Source organism: Silene latifolia, chromosome 11 (assembly GCF_048544455.1).
Source record: "Silene latifolia isolate original U9 population chromosome 11, ASM4854445v1, whole genome shotgun sequence".
Lineage (NCBI taxonomy): Eukaryota > Viridiplantae > Streptophyta > Magnoliopsida > Caryophyllales > Caryophyllaceae > Silene > Silene latifolia.
In genome coordinates this window covers 62805111-62827517 of record NC_133536.1, presented here as the reverse complement: position 1 = coordinate 62827517, position 22407 = coordinate 62805111, and the positions used below count along the sequence as shown (strand labels likewise).

Below are 22407 nucleotides of genomic sequence, written 5' to 3'. Positions count from 1 at the left end.
GTGGTGGCGTAGGCCACAAGAGACATGAGTGCACAAGTGCACCGGATCTTTCCGAGACTCGCACAGAGCTTCGCGAGCAACGGACCGGCGGGATCATGGCCAAACCGTGGAGGTCGAGCTACCGAGTGGAGGCAACCGCAACGGCGGTAATTCTTATGCGAAGACACCGATGAACAACAACAACAATCAAGGGTCGGGTGCTAAGCCGACCGCATCGCATCAAGATCTTGTTCGGGGAGGTGGGCGGAAGTCAAGTGGCAAGTCGTTCATGATGGACAAGAAAGCAAATGAGGAGGATGAGCACGTTATCACCGGTACATTTCTTGTTAATGGCATTCCTACGTTTGTTTTGTTTGATTCGGGGGCTTCTCGGTCGTTTGTGTCTTCGAGTCATGTAAAGCGGTTGGGTTTGAGGGTATATGAGTCTTTAGGGAGCAAGTTTTCATACCTTCGGTGAGTCTCGTAACGTGTGGGAGGTTGTTTAGAGATGTATCTTTGATAGTTGGGCAAGTCGATTTTCCTGTAGACTTGCTAGAGTTTCCTTTTAATGGTTTTGAGATGATAGTTGGGATGGATTGGTTAGGAAAGTACAAAGCCAAGATAGACTCATCATCAAAAGAAAGTGTCCCTAAGAGGTCCTAAGGGTGTTAGTGTGTCTTACCGTGGGTTTCTAGTCAAAAACCAAAGTTAAGTTGATTGCACTTTGTCACTTTGAAGTCGTATCTGAGGAAGGGATGCCCTCTGATTTTGTGCCATGTGAGAGATGATCGGATAGAGAGCCCGGCAGTTGAGGAGATACCAGTGGTGGGAGAGTATGCAGATGTCTTTCCAGAGGAGATTCCGGGGTTGCCACCGAAGAGGGAGATAGATTTCACCGTTGAGTTGAAGCCAGGGACGGGGCCAATCTCTAAGGCACCGTACCGTATGGGTCCTAAGGAGATGGAGGAGCTTAGGAAGCAGTTGGATGATTTGATAGAGAAGGGATACATTAGACCAAGTGTATCGCCTTGGGAGCACCGATTCTGTTTGTGAAGAAGAAGGATGGAACTTTGAGGCTATGCATAGATTACCGGGAGCTGAACCGTGTGACGATAAAGAACAAGTATCCTTTGCCAAGGATAGATGACCTGTTTGATCAGTTGAGTGGTGCAACGGTCTTTTCTAAGATCGATTTGAGGTCAGGGTACCATCAGGTGAAGATTAGAGATGTGGACATACCGAAGACAGCCTTCACGTCGAGGTATGGCCATTATGAGTATGTGGTGATGCCGTTTGGGTTGTCCAATGCGCCGGCAGTGTTTATGGATTTGATGAATAGGATCTTTAGACAGTTCTTGGACCAGTTCGTGGTGGTGTTTATCGATGATATCTTAGTCTACTCAAAGACTAAGGAGGAGCATGAGGAGCATCTGAGGATCGTGTTGCAGACGTTGAGAGATCATGAGTTGTATGCTAAGTTGTCCAAGTGTGAGTTTTGGTTGGAGAAAGTTGCTTTTAAGGGGCATGTAATCTCTAAAGATGGGGTAGTCAGTGGATCCGGCGAAGATTGAGGCAGTGACAAGGTGGGAAGCACCGAAGAATGTTGCTGAGGTAAGGAGTTTCTTGGGTTTAGCTGGATACTACAGGCGGTTCGTGAAGGATTTCTCCAAGATAGCTAGACCGATGACGGCGTTGATGAGGAAAGAGAACAGGTTTCGTTGGGATGAGAGTTGTGAGAGGGCGTTCCAAACATTAAAGGAGCGTTCGACCACAGCTCCTGTCCTAGCATTGCCTGAAGGAAGCGAGAATTTCGAGGTTTATACAAATGCCTCGAAGAATGGGTTGGGATGTGTGTTGATGCAGAATGGTAAAGTGATCGCCTATGCTTCTAGGCAGTTGAAGCCTTATGAGGAGAATTACCCTGCTCATGACCTGGAGTTGGGTGCAGTGGTGTTTGCTCTCAAGATTTGGAGGCACTACCTTTATGGAGCAATTTTTAAGATATTTTCTGATCACAAGAGTCTCAAGTACATCTTCACGCAGAAGGAGTTGAACATGAGACAGAGGAGGTGGATGGAGCTGATTGGTGATTACGACATGGAAATCATCTACCATGAAGGAAAGGCCAATGTTGTAGCTGATGCTTTGAGTAGGAAGAGTGTACATTCTTTGTGTACAGCTCTATCTTTGATGAGGCTGAGGGATGAGGTAGCGAGCTTTGGGATTCATATGTTGCAGAAAGGAGATGCCATGGGTGATATGACAGTACATATGGAGTTTTATGATGATATTCGAGGTAAACAGGCTTTGGATCCTAAGATAGTGGAGTGGTAGCTGGGAGCAGAGGTTGGACTTGATAGAGTTTTCTTACAACAACAGCTATCACACCAGTATAGGTATGGCACCGTTTGAGGCTTTGTATGGGAGGAAGTGTAGGAGTCCAATCTGTTGGGACGATAGTCTTTGAGGCAAAGGGTTTTAGGACCAGAGATGGTACATGAGATGGTGGAACAGTTAAGATGATCGAGGGAACGGATGAGAGCGGCTCGGGATCGACGAGAAGAGTTATGCAGATCTACATCGTCGAGACATAGAGTTTCAGGTTGGGGACAAGGTTCTTCTGAAAGTGTCTCCTATGCGCGGAGTTATGAGATTTGGGAAGAAAGGCAAGCTAAGTCAGAAGTTTATAGGGCCTTATGAGATCTTAGAGCGAGTTGGGGAAGTGGCGTATCGCTTGGCTTTACCGGCTGCGTTGGAGAGAGTGCATAATGTGTTTCATGTATCGCAGCGGCGGAAGTATGTGAGTGACCCGTCACATGTGTTGGAGGCAGAGAGCTTGGAGCTTGATGAGTCTTTATCATACCTTGAGGTACCTAAGCGGATCCTAGACCGAAAAGTTAGAAAGACCGGGGGTGGTGAGACAGTGTTGCTTAAGATCCTTTGGTTTAACCATGAGACCGAGGAAGCTACATGGGAGGCGGAGGATATCATGAAAGAGCGTTACCCTTTCCTTTTTGATCAGGTATGTATGGTTACGAGGACGTAACCTTATTTCTTTTAGGGGGGTAGGAGATGATCGCGAGAGTTTTTAAGAGTTTTTACACCCTTTTATATATGTTGTGTCGGTATGTTGGTCGGGATAAGTTGGGTTAGTAACATGTTTTACGTTGTGTTTATGTTGACCTGTTGACCTTCGAGTCGGGAAGCTTATGGGAGTACCTTGGTTTGGTAGTGGTTTGAACTTCGGGGACGAAGTTCCTTTTAAGGAGGGAAGACTGTAATACTCCGTATTTATGGTCTTGGGGGTACTCTATCGAGTAGCCCTTACTCTGTCGAGTAAGGGTATGTCGCAGAATAAAATAGTTTCTGACCTGTTGGGCACTCGATCGAGTAGCTAGGGCACTCGATCGAGTAGGGAATACTCGATCGAGTACCTTGGGTACTCGATCGAGTGTCCGGTTTATCGGGGGTTTTTCTCGGGTTTTGTTAATTACGCGATTAAGGTATTTAAATCAATTCGTCTTTATTCTAAATCACTTTTTACAAAACCTAAAATCTGCTTAAGAGAGAAAGCAACTTGTCTTCTTCCTAATCGCGTTCTTGACAATCCCCGGAGTTCAGACGGTCGGTTTGCATCATAGTTTGTGTCGTTGGATTCCTTGCGTCGAGGGTAAGCTTCTAGCATAATTTTTATAACGTTTTGGTTAAGATTAGTGAAACCCTAATTTAGTAATTGGGGGTTTTATGAATGGTGTTTGAATAGTAGTATTCATGTGTATGTGTTAGGAGGAGAATTCATAGAAGAGGCGTTTTGAGACAAATTTGTAGATACCGTCTGCGTGTGTGCTTTCCGGGGATTTCCTACTCGGTATTAGTCCCATAATGGGATATTGGTGATGTCTTTGTAGTTAGTTAATTGATTTGATGATTGTAATTGTGTTTGTGATTGTGGTTGTGTTGTTGATGGTTCTCGAGATGCGTTCTCGGCTGAGTGGGGTCACTTGCGGGAGTGATCTCACGCCCTAGTTTCGCCCTTAGTGGAACCCGCCACGAAAGGGGATGTGCACATTAATGGACGGGGTTATCGCTCGTACGATGAGCGGGGCTTAGGTGGGAACGGCAGTGCGGTCCCCCATCGCGTAATGGTGTCCAAAGGACGATCGATGATTGAGACGGTTGGATGGGTGTGTTGTGTGTGAGCGATTCCATTGTCTGTTTGTCTTATTGTTGTTATCTGTTTGATTGTGTGATTAGTACGACCCGGTGTTGTTTTGAAAACTGCGGTGATCCATTCGGGGATGGTGAGCAGATATTGAGCAGGTATAGAGATGATACGGGATAGCTGGGATGGCCACGACATGACGATAGAGTCTTCCGCTGTAGTTTAGCTTTTATTTGCATTTCAGTTTGAGTAGACCGTTTGGATAATGTATCTTATTATCAGTTTGGGTTTCAAGGATTGTATTCATTCATTAAACGATTAATAATAAATGTTGTTTCTTTATCGCTGTTGTTTGATTATCATACCTCGGGCAACCGAGATGGTGATGTCTCCATACCTGAGTGGTCCTGGTAAGGCACTCGGAGTATGGGGGTGTTACAGGTTCTCCTATGGCATAGAAGATGGTGGTTATGAAGCGGGTGAGGAGTTGCACCACGGGGTTGGTGCAATAAGAAATCATGTTGTCATGGGCGGCATTTTTGGTTCCTACCATCTCGGTCCAAGCCGCATCACTCCGACTCCCGGGCATGAGAATGGGGGATGGGGCTTTGGAGATGGACAAGACCTCTCTTACTTGGGTATGGGTGAGGGTATGCCACTTGCCATTCACTCGAAATCGGATTTTTTTCTCTCTTCCCTCCGCCACATTACACTCCGTCAAGGTCGAAAGGAACTCTCGGGTGTAGGAGGTGTAAGTGTAATCCCATAACCCATCATCAAAGTAGTCTTCTAAACCCACCTTAGCAAGCATAGTCCGGGCGAGAGTGCCCATGCCTAGGGCATTTAGAGTCTCGGGGGAAAGGAAACGGGTGGTTTTGATAGGTTGTTTTTGGTGAATGCCGAGTTTTTGAAAGATTTTGAGTTGGTTGGCATCTAACCCTTCCCCCCGGTAAAAATTGGTTCCTCCACATTTTCGGCTTCCTCTACAACCCTTTTCTTGTTTGGCCTTCGGAATGGGTTTAAGCTTGACATTTTTGTACCTACAAGAAAGTTGATACAACACAACCAACACAAAATAGGGCACTCAAAAAAATTTTCACTCTTTGAGACAATTCACCAAACACTTGGTGTGCACTAGCTCAAGAAGGATTCAAAAGCTTGTGTTTGGTGTTTGTCTTACCTCACCCAGAAAATTTTTCCACCAACAACAACTATAACATCAAAAGGTAACAACTAATCCAACTAATTCTTCTAAAATAAGAAGAAAATCGAATTATAAAAGAGCAAGAAAAATGAAAGTAGAGTTTGGTTGTTATACCTCCCCGAATTCCACAAAAATAATGCTCCTTGTTGCTCCTAGTTGCTCAAAAACCCGTCTTAAACCCTTGATTTCCAAACTGAAAGCTTGAATTTGGAGGTCTTCAAAGTTAGGGTTCTTCAAAATTTTGGGGGAAATTTCTGATTTTTGGTGGAATCAAAGGTATTTTGTGTTTGTGAGGGGATGATGGAGGCCTAAAGAGTGAAGGATTGAAGAGTTGATGAAAGTTTGGAAGGATTTTGGGTGATTTGGGTGGGAATAGGGTGATTGAAGGGAGATGGGTTGTGTGAGGTTTCGAAAATTCTGAAGTGAGGAACAAAAGGAAAATCTCGTGGGTCTTTTTAGAGTAATCCCGTACTGTAGCAGCAACGGCAGACTGCCGAGGATATGGCAGACTGCCGTGGCAGACTGCCGAGGGTTTTGGCAGTCTGCCAAAAGAGCCTGATGTCGCAATTTTTCTTGTTAGCTAAATTTTGGTATGAAACCAAAATTTGGCTCAAAAAGCTTCACCTCTTCCTTCTCTTTCCCTTGATACATTCCCATTCAAATTCCTTTCCTCATTCCGTCACTTCACCAATGACACGCCTTCCGAGGTGATGTAAAAATCGACTTCACACTTCATAGAATGATTAGTAACTTCATGAATGTTAATGCGATTTATTAACAAGAATGTAAATAACGGAATGATAAAGGACGTGAATGTAAATGTTATCTATGAAAAACGGGAAATTCTACACTAAAAGAGAATATTTACAAACTTGTGCCGTATTTTTAACGTCGATGGCTCGACTTAGTCAATGTTGGAGAATCAATCTTTATAAATTGGATCTTCTAAAAGAAGATCCTCTTCACCTTGTAGTTCGATTCCTTTGTAGTACTTCTTCAACCTTTGCCCATTTACCTTTATCACTTTCCCCGAGGTCGGGTCTTCCACCTCCACCGCTCCGTGGGGAAAAACCTTCTTGACTTTGTAAGGTCCAAACCACTTTGACCTTAGCTTGCCGGGAAAATTCTTGAGGCGACTTTGAAAAACCAACACATTTTCTCCCTCTTTGAAAACTCTTCTTGTGACCATCTTGTCATGCCAAGACCGAGCCTTTTCCTTGTAGATGCTAGCATTGTCATAGGCATTGTGCCTAAGCTCTTCCAATTCTTGTATTTGAAGCTTTCGGTGCAATCCCGCCTCATCGACATTTTGATTAAAAGCTTTGATTGCCCAATAGGCTTTGTGCTCAACTTCTACGGGAAGGTGGCATCCCTTCCCATAAATTAGCCTATATGGGGACATGTCGATTGGGGTCTTATAGGCCGTTCTATAAGCCCAAAGAGCATCTTCAAGCCTCTTGCTCCAATCCTTTCGGTCGGGATTGACCGTTCTTTCCAAGATGTGTTTAATCTCCTTGTTAGAGACTTCCGCTTGGCCATTTGTTTGGGGGTGATATGCCGTAGAAACTTTGTGAAGCACACCATATTTTTGAAGCAAGGTTGAGATCACCTTGTTACAAAAATGAGTCCCCCTATCACTCACAATGGCTTTTGGGAAGCCGAATCTTGAAAATATATTGCTTTTGACAAATGCTTGCACCGTCTTTGCATCATCACATTTTGTGGGGATGGCTTCCACCCACTTAGACACGTAGTCGACCGCCAAGAGGATGTAGATGTATCCATAGGAGTTAGGGAATGGCCCCATGAAGTCTATTCCCCAAACATCAAAAATTTCCAAGTAGAGCATCGGTTGTTGGGGCATTTCGTTCCTACATGATATGTTGCCAAAACGTTGGCATCTATCACAAGTAGTAACGAAAATATGAGCATCTTTAAACAACTTGGGCCAATAGAAGCCGCACTCAAGGATTTTACGTGCCGTTCTATGCGGCCCAAAGTGACCCCCACAAGCGTACTCATGGCAATGCTTTAGGATGGACGGGATTTCTACATCCGGCACACAACGGCGGATGACTTGGTCTTGGCACATTTTCCACAAATATGGCTCATCCCATATATAGAACCTAGAATCGGACTTAATCTTGTTCCTTTGACTAGATGAAAGGGAGGTGGGAAACTTCTTAGTGACCATGTAGTTTACCAAGTTGGCATACCATGGCTCCGTCATCCTCAAACTATAAAGAGATTCATGAGGCAAACTCCCATCGACTACCCCCATTCGTTGCATTTGTTGATCATTAAGTTGTAGTCGACTTAGGTGGTCGGCCACCACATTTGCCAATCCCTTTTTCTCTCTTATCTCTATGTCAAACTCACTAAGTAGGAGAACCCACCTCATTAATCTTGGTTTGGAGTCCTTCTTGCTCACAAGTTGAGTGATGGATTTGTGATCGGTATAGACAATCACCTTGACTCCTAGTAAGTATGAGCGGAACTTCTCTAGAGCATATACCACCGCCAAGAATTCCTTCTCGGTGACGGTGTAGTTTCGTTGAGCATCATTCAAGAGAGATGAAGCATATTGAATCACATATGAAGCTTTGTCATCCTTTTGTCCCAATACGGCTCCAATGGCAAAATCGCTTGCATCGGTCATGATCTCAAAAGGCCGATCCCACTTGGGTGCTTGAATGATTGGGGCCGATATAAGTCTCTCCTTCAACAAGTCAAATGCTTCCCTACAATGATCATCAAACACGAACTCCACATCCTTGTGCAAAAGTTTGCACAAGGGGTTAGCTATTTTGGAGAAATCTTTAATAAACCTTCGATAAAAACCGGCGTGTCCCAAGAACGACCTCACGTCTCGAGTATTAGATGGATACGGTAAGGTTTTAATCACATCCACCTTTGCCGTATCCACCTCAATCCCTCTTTTCGACACTATGTGTCCTAACACGATTCCACTACTCACCATTAAGTGACACTTTTCAGAATTTAAAATGAGGTGAGAGTCTATGCACCGTGATAGGACCATAGCGAGGTGGTCTAGACACGAGTCAAATGAGTCCCCATGGATGGTAAAGTCATCCATGAAGACTTCCAAAATACGCTCCACATAGTCCGAGAAAATGCTCATCATGCATCGTTGGAAAGTGCCGGGGGCATTGCACAATCCAAAGGGCATGCGGCGGTAAGCATAAGTACCAAATGGGCAAGTAAAAGTTGTTTTGGATTGATCCTCCGGGTGAATGGGGATTTGAAAATACCCGGAATATCCATCCAAAAAACAATAGTACTCTTTTCCACCTAACCTCTCTAGCATTTGATCTAGAAAGGGTAGGGGAAATGGTCCTTCCAAGTGACTTGGTTGAGGCGGCGATAATCAATACACACCCTCCATCCCGTTTGTAAACGGGTGGGGATCAATGCCCCTTGAGGGTTTTTGATTACCGTCACCCCTCCCTTCTTTGGCACAACTTGAGTAGGACTTACCCATTGGGAGTCACTAATTGGAAAGATAATACCCATTTGGAGAAGTTTGATAATCTCTTCCTTGACAACTTCCATCATGGGTGGATTGAGCCTCCGTTGTGGTTGCCGGACGGGTTTTGCATCCTTTTCCAATCGAATTTTGTGCATGCAAGTGCTTGGACTTATTCCCTTGATATCCGCGATGCTCCATCCAAATGCTCCTTTGTATTTATGCAAAACATCCACCAATCTCTTCTCTTGATCACCCTCAAGTTGGTTTGAAATGATGAGAGGTAGAGTGTTGTTTTTCCCAAGAAACACGTACTTCAAGTGGTCGGGGAGTGGTTTTAGATCGGGGGTGGGTGGCTTAATGATGGATGGAAGTGGTCTTTCAAGGGAGGCTTCTAGGGGAAGGAATTTGGGGTAACTAGGATTTGTCTTCAAGCAAAACAAGTATTCGGGAAACAGGGGATTTGGCAGATCGCTGAGGGATGGCAGATCGCCATGGCAGATCGTCGTGGGTCCGCAGATCGCTGTGGCGATCTGCGGTGGTAATGGCAGATCAAAAACCCCCGATTCCGTCCTCTATCTTTTCCATTTGATCGTCATCAAGGGTTACTTCCTCCTCTAACTTGTTGACATAATCCTGCACATCATTAGACAACAAAAACCGCAACCCTTCTTTCTCGACATTGTTAGTGAGGGCCACCTCAAGTGGGTCCCTATGACTCAACATATAAATTTGAGAGGTAATTGGTTCAATGATGTCTAAGAAATAACATGAATGTGAATCGCTAGGTTGTTTCATAGCATCATAGATGTTGTACGTGAGTTTCCTTCCATCAAATTCCATAGTGAGGTTCCCATTAGACACATCAATCTTGGTTTTAGAGGTCTTCATAAAAGGCCTCCCCAAAAGGATTGGAGTGGCCCTCGAGTCGGCTTCCATGTCAAGAACATAGAAGTCGGCCGGGAAGGTTAAGTAATCTACCTCTACCAACACATCCTCCACCATCCCCTTTGGGTATATGTTTGAGCGATCCGCAAGTTGGATCACTACATCGGTTTTGTTCAATGGTGGAAGTCCCAAAGTCTCATAGAGGGCATATGGCATAACATTGATTGATGCACCAAGGTCTAACATAGCATGAGTGAAACTTTTGTCCCCAATGGAGCATGGTATGGTGAACATTCCCGGATCGCCACACTTTTTGGGAAGTGATTTTTTAAAAATTGCGGAGACATGTTCACTTACCCGTACTCTTTGGGTTCCCTTCCTTGGGCTTCTTCTAGGTGTGCAAAGTTCCTTGAGAAACTTTGCATACCTAGGTACACCTTTCAAAAGATTTAGCAAAGGGATATTTACTTCACACTTCCTAAAAGTTTCATAGAGATCCTCATCTCTTGCGACTCTTTTAGAATGTGTGAGAGCACTAGGAAAAGGTACCTCCACATCATATTCTCTCTCGATCTCCTCAACATGATCCTTGGTTTTGTTGCTTTCACTCTTTTCTTTGTCATTCCTCAAGGGACTCTTCTCCTCTTCTCCATTAGTCTTAGAAGGTGTCTCTTTCTCTTTCTCAACCACTAGCTCTTCTTCAATTTGTTCCTCAATGTCAATGACCCTCTCATGTGACTTGGCCTTCCTCTTCTTCTTCGGGGGAGATTCTAGGGTTCTCCCCTTTCTCAAAGTCATGGAGCTTGCATTTTCCTTTGGTGGAAATGTTGTAGATGGAATTGAGTTAGAGTTCCTTTGATTGTTCTTGGTCATTTCTTGTGCAAGTTGGCCAAGTTGGATCTCAAGGTTCTTCACTCTAGCATCACTTGAAATTTTGTCCGCATCCATTTTGTCAAATCTCTTGGTATTTTCGGCTTGCCCTTTCATGATCATCTTAAACATCTCATTTGTAGACAAATCTTCATTTCCTTGGGAGGAAGAGCCCCCTCCTTGTTGGAAGTTCTTGTGGTTACCTTGGAAATTCCCTTGGTTTCCTTGGTTTCCAAATTGGAAGGATCCTCCCTTGGTTTGTTGATGATTGTTGTTTCTTTGGTGATTGGAGTTTTGTCCTTGAGAGTTGGAGTTCTTCAAGTGGTTGAATTGACCATTTTGGAAGCTCTTGGAGGTATCTCCTCCCCAACTAAGGTTTGGATTGTCCCTTGACCCAATGTTGTAAGTATTGCCGCTCGGATCATACTTATAATACCCTCCCCCATTGGGGTTCCTAGAGTTGTATTGACCGTGCATCATGGCACTCACATTCTCCTTGCTTATTCCTTGCTCTTCCATGATGGGACAAGTTTCCATTGGGTGTGGCCCTTGACAAAAATTACACTCCACATTAGACCCTTGTGCTCCTCCTTGATTGTTCCCCACTAGTTGAGCAACCATTTTTGTGAGATCATCCACGGTTTTCTCAAGCTTGTGGGAGGAAGGAGAGGATGTCTCAATGGAGTTAATATTCTTTGACCCTCGGCTTCTTCCATAGTTCCTTGTGCTAGCGGCCAACCTTTCTAGGATTTCATTTGCCTCCGCCACGGAATAGTTGTCAACTCCACCACCCGTAGCGGAATTAACCATGATTTGGTATTGTTGTGTAAGACCATCACAAAAGTTGACCAAAAGGTCATCACCACTAAGGCCATGGTAAGGACATTGAGCAACTAGCTTCTTGAATCTCTCCCAATACTCATATAAGCTCTCACTTGCATCTTGCTCCGGAGAAGTGATGGCTTTCTTTGCATGGTTATGTCTTGAGTCGGGGTAGTATTTCTCAAGAAAAGCCGCCTTCATGTCCTTCCAAGTACGGATTGTACCCGGTTGAAGGTAAAACAACCAATCTTTTGCCGCATCTTGAAGTGAAAATGGGAAAGCTCTCAACTTAAATTGATCTTCCGTGACACCATTTGGAATTGCACCCTCACACATCATATGGAATTCGGAAAGATGGCGATTTGGGTCATCCCCCGCATGTCCATGAAACTTTGGGAGGTTGTGAATGAAATAGCCCTTCAATTCAAAGTTGGCATTAGCCCCCATGGGTGGGTAGGCAATGCAAAGAGGTTGAGTGTCATAATTTCTTGCCCGGAGCTCCCTAATAGTTCTAGTATCATTCGCCATTGAAGGGTATTCCACTTTAATTGGCTCCACGTCAATAGGGTCTTCTTCAATAGGGGCTTCTAAGGGTGGTTCTTCCACTATATGCTCTCTTTGGGCTCTTCGGTACCAAGGGTTAGTGAATAGCCAAGAATAGGCCCCAAAAGCGTCTTCTTCCACGGGAGTTGATTCACCGTGTTGTGGGGAACCAAACATATACCTTCGCACTAAGCAAACAAATTAGAACTTCCTATTACTTCTAACAACAAGAGGAGTAATAAAACAACTAAACATAAATTCACAAACTCAAGTTCTAGCTATGTTGCCCTTCCCCGGCAACGGCGCCAAAATTTGGTAAGCAAAAGACTAGGTCGCTAATATACTAGAATTAACTACCAAATTAACAATTTATAGCCTAAACTTTGACTCTACTAACTTTCAATAAAAACAATAGTAAAACGGAAGTAAAGGGTCGAACCCAAGAGAAGGGGTTAAGACTAAAGACTTGAAATGTAAACTATTGACAATTAAGTAGGTCTCTACTTACTAATTAAGAACCTAATGACAATTTAAACTTAACAAAAGAAAATAATCACAAACAATGGCTATTAACAAGGATCAACTAGTAGAAAACATAGATGGAAAAAGATTGGTTTTGAGAAACAAACATGGAAATATGGGTAGAACTTGAATATCTTCCTATTGAGACAATTCTACAAACAACTAGTATGCAAGATTCAATATAAAGGGAGAATACTTGATGTAACTCTCTCTTAGTAACCCAACAATGACAAAGCTTGACTCTTTTATTCCTCTCTTACAATTTTCTACCCAATACTATCATCTCAAGATGTTGATACATGCAAATTAAACCATCCACACATACCCTTCAAGCTTAAGCAACAAATCATTAAACCATGAAAAGAGACTAAGCATGAGCATTAAGAATTTACCAAAAGATGAAGCTAGGATCAATTCCTCATGAGATTAAACCATACAAATGAGCAAAAGACAAGAACTTTCCTATTTGTTGCAAGAGTCCTTTAAACCAAATCAACTAACAACAAATTTGCTTCAACAATCCCAACTAAATTAAACCATTTCATTAGGATATGCACTAGTCAAGTAAATAACATGCAAGGATGGCCAACCCAAACATTCAATTACTCAACAAAAGAAATTAAGCACAAGGAAAGAACTTTAGATAAATAAAGAGAGGTTTAAGAGTCTTACAATTACCAAAGTTGGGTACTTTGATCAAATTACATCAAGTAAGGGAAGAACTAGCCTTCCATAGTCTTCATAAAACCCAAAAACAAAGAAAGATTACAACTTGAATGCCAAATAAATTGTTCTTGCTTACTACAATTTTCTAGAGATTATTCAATGCTTAGGTGATCACTAGGTCTTCAAACATAAGGGGTATTTATAGGGCTGCACGAAATTCTAGGGTAATACGGGATTTGGGCTTAAATTTAAGCCAACGGGCTTAATAAAAGTCACGAGCACAGCACAACGGCAGATTGCCTGCTGAATGGCAGACTGCCGTGGCAGACTGCCGGAGGAATGGCAGACTGCCGTGGCAGACTGCTGTGGATGGTGGCGGTCTGCCAAAATAGCCTGGAACGAATTATTTCTTCACTTCCTCAACATGAGTTCTTCACTACTTAGCCTTCATGCTTCCTAGCAAGGAATGTCGGCTCCGTAACTGGTTCATGTAAGGTCGTCTCCGCGTGATTGCTTGTCTACTAGTGTGGCTAGAGGCTCGCTCATGGGATTCCGGGTTCTATCCTCATACGAAGCTCCACATGTGAATCAAAACGCATTAGTTATGACAACCATTGAGACGGGAAGATTAACTCTTGATTCCGACAAAAGGACCCTTAATTAAAAGTATACTTGGCCTAAGAAGGCCCTAGTGACTCGACACTTCTTGACTCTATCAGGTTTTGTAAGAGTTATGGTCTATATTGTGGTGAAGGAGTTAGGCGGGAAAAAATGTTTAGTGGTTTCTGTTTTATTATTTAGTATAGATAGATTTGCTGTAAATGCCGTCTAATTCTGCAGGATGTGTTACATTATCTCCATCTTTTAAACAGTAGAAAAGTGCCTATATCCATTTTGCATGGTGTGAGTGGAATTATCAAACCTGGCAGGTTGATATCATAACTAACTGTATAGCTCCTCCATTCTTTTGTGTTCACTACATTTTTCTTTTGTTGGACATTCCAATCAATTTACTACATTTACACTTTGTGTAAGAAATAACCCAAAATGAAGTGAATTCAAGTAAATAGAGGGAGTAGTCTTTAGTTATTGTTACTTCAGAGTTCAGAACTTCAGACACTGCACTATGGCTACAAACTCTTTTTGGCTTTTGGTTTTAGGTCAAAAACAAGAATTTTAAAGAAAAGTTTAGTCTTTGACACTTGCAGCCCCTACCCTAGTGCTTCAGTCTGAGTAATATAGGTCTTGATTCTCGGCTTTATTAGATATCGGGTTTTGGAAACTATAGAGTACAACTTAATTGACACATTGTGTAGAATGGTACTGCTATTAGGTCCCCCAGGTTCGGGGAAGACAACATTACTTCAAGCTCTGGCGGGTCACCTTAACAAAGGTCTGAAGGTAGGCTTACTTCAAACTGTCAAAGCTCTGGCGCTGTAATTGACTGTCTAAATTACAGTGAGACTTATTGGTGAATACTATCAGATTTCAGGGAACATTATGTATAATGGGCATGAAATGGATGATTTTGTTGCACAGAGGACCTCTGCATATGTCAGTCAGCATGATTCTCACATTGGAGAGATGACAGTTAGAGAAACTCTTGCCTTTTCAGCTAGATGTCAAGGTGTTGGAACCAATTATGGTATGGGAGTTTCTGTCTTGTTCAAAGTTTACTTTAGTTTGATGAAAGTTGTATATGATTAAATGATTTCATAGACATGCTTGTGGAGCTAATAAGACGGGAAAAGGAAGATAAAGTTATTCCGGATGCTGATATTGATACATATATGAAGGTATGTGTTCTTTTTCAATAGTCAGGAAAAAAATACCCTGATAATTTCCATGCCGGTACTCTTGTTTTCTCAGTTAATTCCACTTTTCCTGGACTCATAAATCTCACTTCACTGACTTTGAGATTTGTGTTGAATTCAACTTTGATGACGAGCAATGTTTTGTCCGTATTCAAAATTAATATTATTATTGATTTATCCTCTTGATTATGCTTGGAATTGTTGGAAACATTGTGATTTAAATGAACTTTGAACTTGTGAGTGTTACATCTTTAGGTGACCAAGTGAGAAACCGCTCTAAACATTAACCACCAAAATTGAAATTGTGTAATTTGATAACACTAAAGTGGAATTAGCCACAACCTTAGATCAAAGCGGAAAACATCCAAAATATTATGAAATTATATGTTGATTTTTTCATTCAAATGGTATCCCGTGTCTGAAGGCTGCAGCATTGGAGGGGCAGGAGATCAGCATTGTGACTGAGTATATACTCAAGGTACTAACTGAATGCCTATCTACAACATAACATATCATATATATGCACAAATAAAAAAGAAAGTCCAAGTTCACTTATGTATTCTTAAACCATAGATTTTAGGTCTGGATTCATGTGCTGATATGCTGGTTGGGAACCCTATGATAAGAGGAATATCAGGTGGAGAAAAGAAGCGCCTCACCACTGGTAAGACTCGTTCAAGTTTCATTTCATAGTACTCCATTTCAAGTTTAGATTAGATTGTTTAACAAGAAGTTGGTGTCAGACCTTCGTTTGAAGATTTAAGGTGATCCATGGCTGTTATTTTTGGTGATTTAAGGGAGGTCACTTAGGCGTAAGTGATAACATTAACCATTTTGTACTGTTAATGACTCAATTATCGCTCCCAGTTGCCCTTTTATATTTATCTAAGATGCTTTGATAATAGTGAAATTGGAATGTCATTTTAAAGATAATTCAAAGGAAGTTATTGTGATACGGAATTGGAACAAAACCTCCACGACTACATGAATCAACATTCAAAAGGGTTTGAAGTGGTTAAGAAGAAGCTTTCAAGTGATGATATTGATAGTATTGGGAGTCTATCTATTCTTAAGGAATTAAGGACGACTGTTTTTCAATTAGGACCCAAATCACCAGGGCCGGATGGATAGGCTGATTACCAAAACGCATTTTTGTGCATTTGTGCCGGGTGAATAGGGTGATTACCAAAACGCATTTGTGCCGGGTAGATTTATTAGTGACATTGTGTTGCTTGCACATGAGCTAATTCGTAACATTTGTTTGAAAAGAAAAGGAACAAAGGGCAGGTTGCGTTTAAAGCTGTCATGAGTAAACTTTATAATAAAGTTCGGTGGACCTTTGTTAGAGCCGTTTTTATAGAAAAAGGATCGCCACAACATTTTATCCAGCTGATTATGTCATGTGTTAATGTGTGTTGGAGTCTACTCCTATCCAAAACGTGTCGAGTGTCGGATACCGCTATTTTGTGCGTATTTTTCAATTTTTTGGTCTACAGTGTCGTGTCGGTGTCGGACACCCGACACGGCAGTTGAGTGAAGTGTCGAAGTAACATAGGTTGTTGCTAAAGACCTTGGAAACTCGTGATGGGGTTGGAAAGGAATTCATTGGGAATTATGCCTGCTTAGTTCTAATATTGATTGGAAATATTGATTGGAAAGCTGGTAATCATTCAGAAATAGGAGTTTGGGATTATAATTGAGTGAATGGGATCTATCTCGGTTCTAAGATCGCTCTCAGTATTAGAGTTGAATTCTAATCTAAGGGATTTAATAGTGGATCAATTGATGGATATCGGGAAGAAGTGGAATGAATATTTACTCAAGGATTTACTCGATGAGTCTTGGGTAGCCATATCTCGGCCATCCCAATTAGCACGGAGGAATTACAAGACTCAATCTACTAGCTGACAACTGCTTCTGGAATAAAAAAGTGGATATGATGTGGCATTTAAGAAGCTAATGGATACAGTAAACAAAGGATAAGAAGAAGACTGTAGACTTTTTATGAAAAAAGTTCTCTGACATCTAACAAGACCCATGATGGAAAATATTATTGTGGAAAATCTTGAAAGATAATCTCCCAATTGGAGAGGAATAAAAAAGACGTGGTAGTAGTGAACAATTAGATTGTGTTCTGTGTGGTGATTCGGGGGTGGTAGAATCTTTAGACCATCTTTTTCGAGAATGTGAAGTAGTCACATGGCTTAGAGGCGGCTGGCCTTTTGGGAAGTAGATCTTAGAACGGGAGCGAGGTTAGGTTTAAACAGTGGATTGTTAATTTGCTCACTTTTTTTCTTAAGCAGAAAGACCATAAAGATAAGGTCATCTTCTTTCTTCGTAATATCTGGACCATTTGGTGCTCCCATAATGAAGTGGTGTTTAGGAGCCTCAGTTTTAACCCTTTAGAAGCTATCAAAAGACTTTAGAGTTTTTCTTTCACACTCATGGAGGCTGATAAATTATCACCTTCTTTTAGGAGGTGTGATTTTGAAGACTGGGGAAAGGAATTGAAGCCTTCTTAAGAAAGTATTAGCTCTTTGATTATCGGCTCTGGTCTTGATTGTTGATCGGTGAGATTCAAGATGAATGTTACGTGGGGTTGAGATCTCAAAACTGGTCTAGTATCGATGGCGAACAATAGGAATGGTGGTATTATTCTTGTAGTTTCTCTGTCTTGTTTTGAACAAGCAGCAGGGCAGGCCGAAGCGGTCGTGATTCGACAAGTGCTTTCATGAGCTAAGCAGGCAGGTTATATCAATCTTGCTATATTCTCAGAGTTTCTCATGGTGATTTATTCACCAAAGAAAAGAGGTTCTCCTGGTGATTTTACGGATTTTAGGGTTGGAGACAAAAATCCATGCTAATGGAATAGTCATTCAAGACATCCTAGGCCTATCGAAAATATTCATTGTCTTTCAATCTGTCTATCCCGATCCCTGAATTCAACATCCCATAATCTAGCCAAGCCTATAATCTAGCCGACGAGGCTAGGAATTTGTAGTCACTCCTATCTACGATTTAAAAAAACCAAAAAATAAATAATATTGATCTATAATGCGGTATGGAACTAAGTTATTATATCTGATAATATAACAAGATTCTAGCATTCTTATGCAAGTCATGTTTTCAATGTTTTCTTAGTCTCGTGTAAAATGATGCAGGTGAGATTCTTGTAGGACCAGCAAAAACACTGTTTATGGACGACATTTCTTCTGGCCTGGACACCTCTACTACATTCCAAATTGTGAACTGTATCAGGCAATTCATACACATTTTAAAAGGAACTGCAATCCTTTCTCTACTTCAACCTGCAACTGAAACATTCAACCTCTTTGATGATATCATACTCCTTTCGGATGGTCAAATCGTGTACCAAGGTCCATGTGAAAGTGTGATTGAGTTCTTTGAATTCATGGGATTCAAGTGTCCTGAAAGGAAAGGAGTTGCTGATTTTTTACAAGAGGTTTCAAGCTTCTTGCCTATATTTATTTCTTTCTAAATTTTGTAACTTCGACAGAAAAACTTGAGATGATTGTTGTTTTTCTTTTATGATTTAGTAGGTGACATCTGTAAAAGAGCAAGAGAAGTATTGGGTTAAAGATGATCCATATGTTTTTGTGACTGCCAAGGATTTTGCAGACACGTTTAGGTCATTCCATGTCGGTCAGAAACTAGAGCAAGAGCTTGCAGCACCATACGACAAGGTGCGAAGCCACCCTACTTCACTGGCCAGGCAGACATACGGCGTCAACAAGAAAGAGTTGTTACTGTCTTGTGTATCAAGAGAGTTTCTACTGATGAAAAGGAATATTTTTATCTATTTATTCAAGATGACAGAAGTATGTGATTCAGTGATTGATCTATTAGTCAAGTATATACATAATACTCTTTTTTATAAATGCTTTTAAAAAATATCAAAATTTGGTGGGGAAAAATGTTTATTAAAATATGGGTACACTAGTATTGGTGCCCGGCTTCGCCCGGGCTACCTCTACTTACCATTAATTTTTTTTTTCATTAAATAAAATTACTTAAAGTTGTATAACCCATAAATTTATCATTAATATATTTTTCTATGACATATCCATTACGGAAATAAATTTTGAGACAATTTACTACTCCCGCTATTAATATTTTACTCTTATTAATGAAACAATAGTAATAACATTTCACTACTTGCCCGTAATCATTGTTACTTTTACTACTCCCGCCGTAATTATTGTTACTTTCACTACTGCCGCATTAATATTATTAATTTCACCACTCCCGCCGTCATTATTGTTACTTTCACTATTGCCGCATTAATATTGATTATTTCACTACTCCCGTTGTTGTTTCTACCACTTTCACTAATCTCGCTGATAATATTGTTACTTTTACTATTCAAATGAGTATCATATAGTGATATAACTATATCCAATGTTACTGCAATTCTTTTCTTTACTGACGAAATTACTTTTACTACTTAGGCATGCAATTTTAAGAGGATTATGCATTAAATCAAATTGAAAGAATTATGCAATATTATATTTTATGGAATCTAACTTGAATTATTTATAACCTACTTATTATATTTTTGTATGTTAAATAATTAACATCTATACATCTAATAAACTATAAAGTTTAATAAAATTGCATAGATTTTAAATTTAATACATAAGTTTATGATGATAATAATTAATACCATAAGTGTGCATGTTTATACAAATTAATTATTTTATTTTAAGGAAATTGACCATCTTCTAATTAATTATTTTATTTTAAAGAAATTGACCTTAATTAATTATTTTATTTTAAGAAAATTGACCACGTTTTAGTCTCTTACAAATGTTTAGGAAAATTACCAAGCTTCTATATAATTTAATTTTAACCCCAACTATATAATATTTGCATTGAGATCCCTTAATTAATTTGTATAACTTTCTTTAATTACATTGAAGTCTCTTGGTTTTTGGATTTAATATATAGTATTGATTGATGTAGGATCGTTAGTTTTATTCAGGTCTGTAGCAACTTTACTAAGCGATAGCTATTACAGATGAACTTGTAACAACAATCAGGGATGAGTTCCGGAATTGTTGCACACAATTGAAACAAATCGCAGGAATTCTTGAGAATGAGAAAAGAATTCGGACAATTGTTTATTGATTGATACTTTGAGAATTACAGAAAGATTACAGAGAAATGATAGAGGAAAAATGTGTGTAAAATGATTGAATGAATGACAAGTAAAGGAATTAGACCTTATATACTCAGAAATCTAACTAATTGCCAACTAACTCCAAATTTCATGGTCTTAACAAATCCTAACAACTTTTGGCGCCACTTTTCCAATTCATTTTGTCCCGCCTCTTTACGTAATGTATTCTCGAGGTTGTTACAATACACTCCCCTTCAATTAAAGCTTGTCCTCAAGCTTGATTGTTGTTAAACTCAGGAAACCTTTTAACAAAGTCTTCAGACCATTCCCACGTAGCATCTTCAGCAGTACCATTAGACCACTGGACTAAGAAATACACAGCTTTCGTTCCCCTTCTTGACCAATTTCCTATCCAAGATCGTTGTAGGCTCACCCTTAGTTGCAAATTACCATCCAAGACAGAAGCACACTTGTCAAAGGAGGGGGCCCTTGATGCTTTCTTAATTGAGATACATGAAAAACAGGATATACCTTTGAATCACCGGTAATTGAAGCCTGTAAGCCACCTTCCCAATCTTAGCTAATACTTCAAACGGACCAAAAATACCTTGGTGCTAATTTCGATGACTCCCGTACACCACCGAATGCTTTATATAAGGTTGTAGCTTGACATAAACCGGATCTCCCGAGCAAACTCCACATCGCCTATGCTTGTCACTCGACTCTTCATTCGTCTTGTGCTCTCTTAAGATGAAATTTGAGCATTGATATGACTTCTTCTCGAGCCCTCATACTCCCGTCCACCTCATGCACCGCACTATCTCCATTGATGTAGGGAATATGCAAATGAGGTGGTTGACCATACACTACTTCAAAAGGGGTGTTCGAATGGAAGTATGAAAGTTAGTATTGTACCACCACTCGGCCAAAGGTGGTATCCACCCACCAGTCTTTAGGGTTCTCCCCCATCATGCACCTTAGGTAAGTCTCAAGGCATTTGTTGACTGCTTCAGATTGTCCATCTGTTTGGGGATGATATGCAGTGGACAATAACAAGTCTACCCTCTCGCATTTGAACACTCTTTCCGAAAATGGCTAAGAAAGATCTTATCTCTGTCACTCACAATGGATTTAGGGTTCCCATGTAACTTAAAAACCTGATCTAGGAAGACCTTGGCCACATCTGAAGCTTTATATGGGTGTGTTAGCAGCAAAAAATGTGCATATTTGCTCAATCTGTCCACTACAACCAGAATAGTATCCTTCCCTTGTGATTTTGGTAACCCTTCAATGAAATCCATAGAAATATCTGTCCATATAGTTTCAGGAATAGCCAAAGGTGCAGAGAAACTTCTTTGGTGCTTGCAATATAGCCTTATTTTTCTGGCATATTTCACACTCTTTCACCCACTTTCTGATATCCCTCTTCATGTTTTTCCAATAGAAAAGTTTGTGCATTCTCTTATAAGTGGCATGAGTCCCAGAATGGCCCCCCAAGGATGAATTATGCATAATTTCACAAATTTCAGACCTCAAACTATCATCAGGACCAATCACCAACCTTCCCTTCCTGAGTAGTTGATTATCTTGCCATTTAAACTTCCATCAGTTACTGTGCCATCCTTTAATTGCTGAACTATTGCAGCCACTTCAGGTAGTGTCCAGCTAAGTTGAATCTTCCCCATTAAATCAGACCTTACTTGAGTAACCAATAAGGACAATAATTCAGCACTTTGGATTCGAGAAAGTGCATCCGCTACCACATTTTCTTTGCCCTTCCTGTATTGAACCTCATAGTCTAACCCAAGCAATTTAGGTAGACATTTGCTCTGAAATGAATTTGTGATCTTTTGTCCCAACAAATATTTCAAACTGAAATGATTAGTTTTAATCACAAAATGCTGCCCTACTAAATAAGGCCTCCATTTTTCCACAGCTAGAATCACAGCCAACAACTCCTTCTCATATGTGGATAAAGCTTTATGCTTTGAAGCCAAAGCCTTGCTTATGAATGCAATGGGATGGCCTTGTTGAGCTAAGACAGCTCCAATGCCTATGTCAGAGGCATCTGTTTCTACCTCAAATGGACGAGTAAAGTCAGGTAATGCTAAAACTGGAGCCTTGCTCATAGCTTGTTTTAGTTCCTCAAAAGCAGTGTCAGCATCCATGCCCCAAAGGAAAGCATTTTTTCTTAATAGGTTGGTTAATGGCTTGCTTATAACACCATAAGCCTTCACAAATTTCCTGTAGTAGCCAGTTAGACCAAGAAATCCTCTTAATTCTTTAACATTCCTAGGTGTTGGCCAAGAC

General features: G+C 40.9%; 1 protein-coding gene across 1 annotated transcript in view; it reads left to right on the top strand.

Moving 5' to 3' along the window:
- Window positions 1-22407, top strand: part of LOC141611696 (pleiotropic drug resistance protein 1-like) — a 49807-nt gene that overhangs the window by 16604 nt on the left and 10796 nt on the right. Inside the window, exons 3-10 of the mRNA XM_074430289.1 lie at window positions 13984-14072; window positions 14460-14544; window positions 14629-14788; window positions 14863-14939; window positions 15382-15435; window positions 15531-15621; window positions 18119-18420; window positions 18518-18796. Of these exons, the coding sequence (XP_074286390.1) occupies window positions 13984-14072; window positions 14460-14544; window positions 14629-14788; window positions 14863-14939; window positions 15382-15435; window positions 15531-15621; window positions 18119-18420; window positions 18518-18796 (1137 nt within the window). The remainder of the gene's footprint in view (window positions 1-13983; window positions 14073-14459; window positions 14545-14628; window positions 14789-14862; window positions 14940-15381; window positions 15436-15530; window positions 15622-18118; window positions 18421-18517; window positions 18797-22407) is intronic.